Source organism: Dichomitus squalens, assembly GCF_000275845.1.
Source record: "Dichomitus squalens LYAD-421 SS1 unplaced genomic scaffold DICSQscaffold_148, whole genome shotgun sequence".
NCBI classification, from domain to species: Eukaryota; Fungi; Basidiomycota; class Agaricomycetes; order Polyporales; family Polyporaceae; genus Dichomitus; species Dichomitus squalens.
In genome coordinates, this window is record NW_006767030.1 from 1 (window position 1) to 2,524 (window position 2,524).

The 2,524-nt window shown below is 54.8% G+C and overlaps 1 protein-coding gene across 1 annotated transcript; it reads left to right on the forward strand.

The window, feature by feature from the left end:
- Window positions 1–180: 180 nt before the first annotated feature.
- DICSQDRAFT_175755 (uncharacterized protein) lies at window positions 181–2,168 on the forward strand (the record flags this gene model as incomplete). Its single annotated transcript, XM_007371639.1, has 8 exons — window positions 181–519; window positions 575–595; window positions 662–765; window positions 826–991; window positions 1,048–1,196; window positions 1,255–1,652; window positions 1,704–1,922; window positions 1,975–2,168. 8 exons carry the CDS (start codon window positions 181–183, stop codon window positions 2,166–2,168), a joined length of 1,590 nt encoding a protein of 529 aa, XP_007371701.1.
- Between the last annotated feature and the right edge of the window lie 356 nt (window positions 2,169–2,524).

Consider the following 2,524-nt stretch of genomic DNA (forward strand, 5'->3'; position numbering starts at 1 on the left):
CCACTTATCCCTGGTGGCGACTGCCAGAGTTGCCACGCCCCCCAGGCCGCTGTTGCGTGCTGCAATGAGTGTGCTGATTCCCTTGCCCTCTGCCGATCCTGCATAGTTGACCAGCACCGACACCACCCGTATCATTGGATTCTCATGTGGAACGGCAGGTATCTTGTACGCACAGACCTCATGGACCTCGATTACGTTCGATGGCTGGGCCACCAGGGGGCACCTTGCCCAGAGCGGCTGAGAGGGAGGGAGCCACCCCTCGCCTTTGTCGTCGTCCACACCAATGGCATCCACAGGTGCAAGATTCAACCATGTGCATGTCTTCGCTGTCCAGGTCTCATTGATCAGGCTCTGAACGCCTATCTATTCCCCGGGACCATCGACCTCCCGCAGACCCTATTCACTCATGCGGTTCTACGGGACGCACACATTGACATCCTCACGTCGAAGAAGCCACCGCATGCATATATAAAGAAGCTTGAGAGGAAGACCAGACACGCGACTTCGGCGAAGAGCAAGGTACGTCTCACTGGGACTGAAGTACGCTTACTCTTGGTTGACCTTACCAACGCAGAACCGGTACCGGGAGTTCAACGTAGCATTCTGAATATGGCGCCACCTGCAGATGTGTAAGCGCTCAGGCATGTGCCATGGAGTGAAGTACCCCAACCGCCGGGAAGACTTGATCACTGTCCCTTGCTTCGCATGCCCTTGGCCTGGGGTGAACCTCCCTGAGGATTGGGAGAACACCTCACGGGATCTGCGGTGTGTGCCTCACAGAACACGTCTCATGTGCTGTCTTGCTTAAGCGGCGGCGTTTGTCAGATACATCTATCGCATCTTCATGGGCGCGGACGGCAACCACAGTTTGCACAAAAAGTCTAAGCGTGATGACAAGACCGACTACAGTTTGGCTGGTGGTCGTGCGTTTTTCGCTGACGCAGAAAAGATGGCTGCCTTTGCTAAGAAGACGTCGAAGGATCGCACTGTGGTGAGGATGCTTCACATGCTTATCTGATCATACCCATACTCAGCATTCAAAACCAGGTACAAACATGCAGTGGGTTCAAGGTCACTCGATCCCAACGAGCGGGCAAGTTCCGCAACATGGACATCAGCGGGGTGGTCGCGATTACCTGTCTTCGCCATGGTTGTTTCTTCTCTAGAGCGGTGGTTGATCTTGTTGGGAACGAGCAGTGAGTCCCTGCTTCTTGCTAAACGCCAGGGTCCCGCTCCTGACCACTGGGTCTCTAGATTCCACCTCGTAGATTTGGCTATGTGTGGGGCCTTTGAGAGCGCGTACAAGCTGCTTGAGCACTTGCTCAGCTACGATATGGGATGTACGTACCTCGTCGGCCTTATGAACAGGTGGGACGAGTGGAACCTGCCCCTGGAGATGCGCAAGGTCCTCGCATGCATGAAAATCCTCCTCCCGCAAATGCACATGCTCGCCCACAAGGAGAGTTGTCAGATCGATTTCGCAATGTGCTACAAGCAAGGTACCGGCCACAGCAACGGCGAGACGGTCGAGATCGCCTGGGCTATTCTGAACGAGATCGGCGTCGCGACTCGCGAGATGAACGGGGGTGCCCGCCACGATGCGATCTGCGATAGCATCAATGGCTACAATTGGGACAAGATGCAGGGTTTGGGTGAGTCTCGTTAGTTCTAAAGAGTGCAGACGGTGACTGTTTCCCCCACAGCTGAGTACCTGGCTCACAAGCTGGGGGAGAAGTTACTCCTTCAACTCGATCAGGTGGTGGACTTCGCCGGCCTGACGTACGCGGCTGGTCCTGACCTCATCTGCGAATGGGCTGAACAGGACATCGACGAGGAGGCGTTCACACCTGCTGACTATAAGCGACGTGTCGAACGGAGGGGCGCCACCTTTGGAAGTGTTTACGTTCTCGATAAGAGCAAAGGTGTGTCTACGTGGATCGAATCACTGGATGAAGATCTGACTAGCTAGGGAAGTTCCTAGCGAGGGCCAAGCCTACGAGGCGCTGATGGAATCTGCCCGTTCCGTAACTTCCACCAATGCTGACAAGGCTGTGTCCAAAGCAGGTGGAAAGCGCGTGAGGCTTACCCCCCTGGATGTGAAGTTCATCCACATGTGTCACGGCCAACGAGCTGTGCCACCAGATAAACAAAGACAAGCTTACTGGTGATGGGGTTGGTGCTGAGGGGCGAAGCAACTCCAAGTGACACAGCAAGAGATGATGCAACGAAGTAGATTCCCTAGACTAGAAGGGGCAGTGAGAGGTAGGGCTGCTAGCTACCTACAGAGGAGATGGGGGATCGACGAGAAGATCAAGTCTGAGGTTCCCTGCCTCAGACTCCCTACTATTTTTATACAAATGCAATGGTGCACAGACCAGGTACCTATTTGTCCCTGCTTGGTCAGAGTCTGCTGACTCATGTCCTGCCTCCTGACCTGTCACATGATGTCCTCATGACTGATACCTGAGTCATGCTAAGTCCGGGCTCCTCCGATGAGTAAGCGCCCCTGCTGATGCGTGAGTCA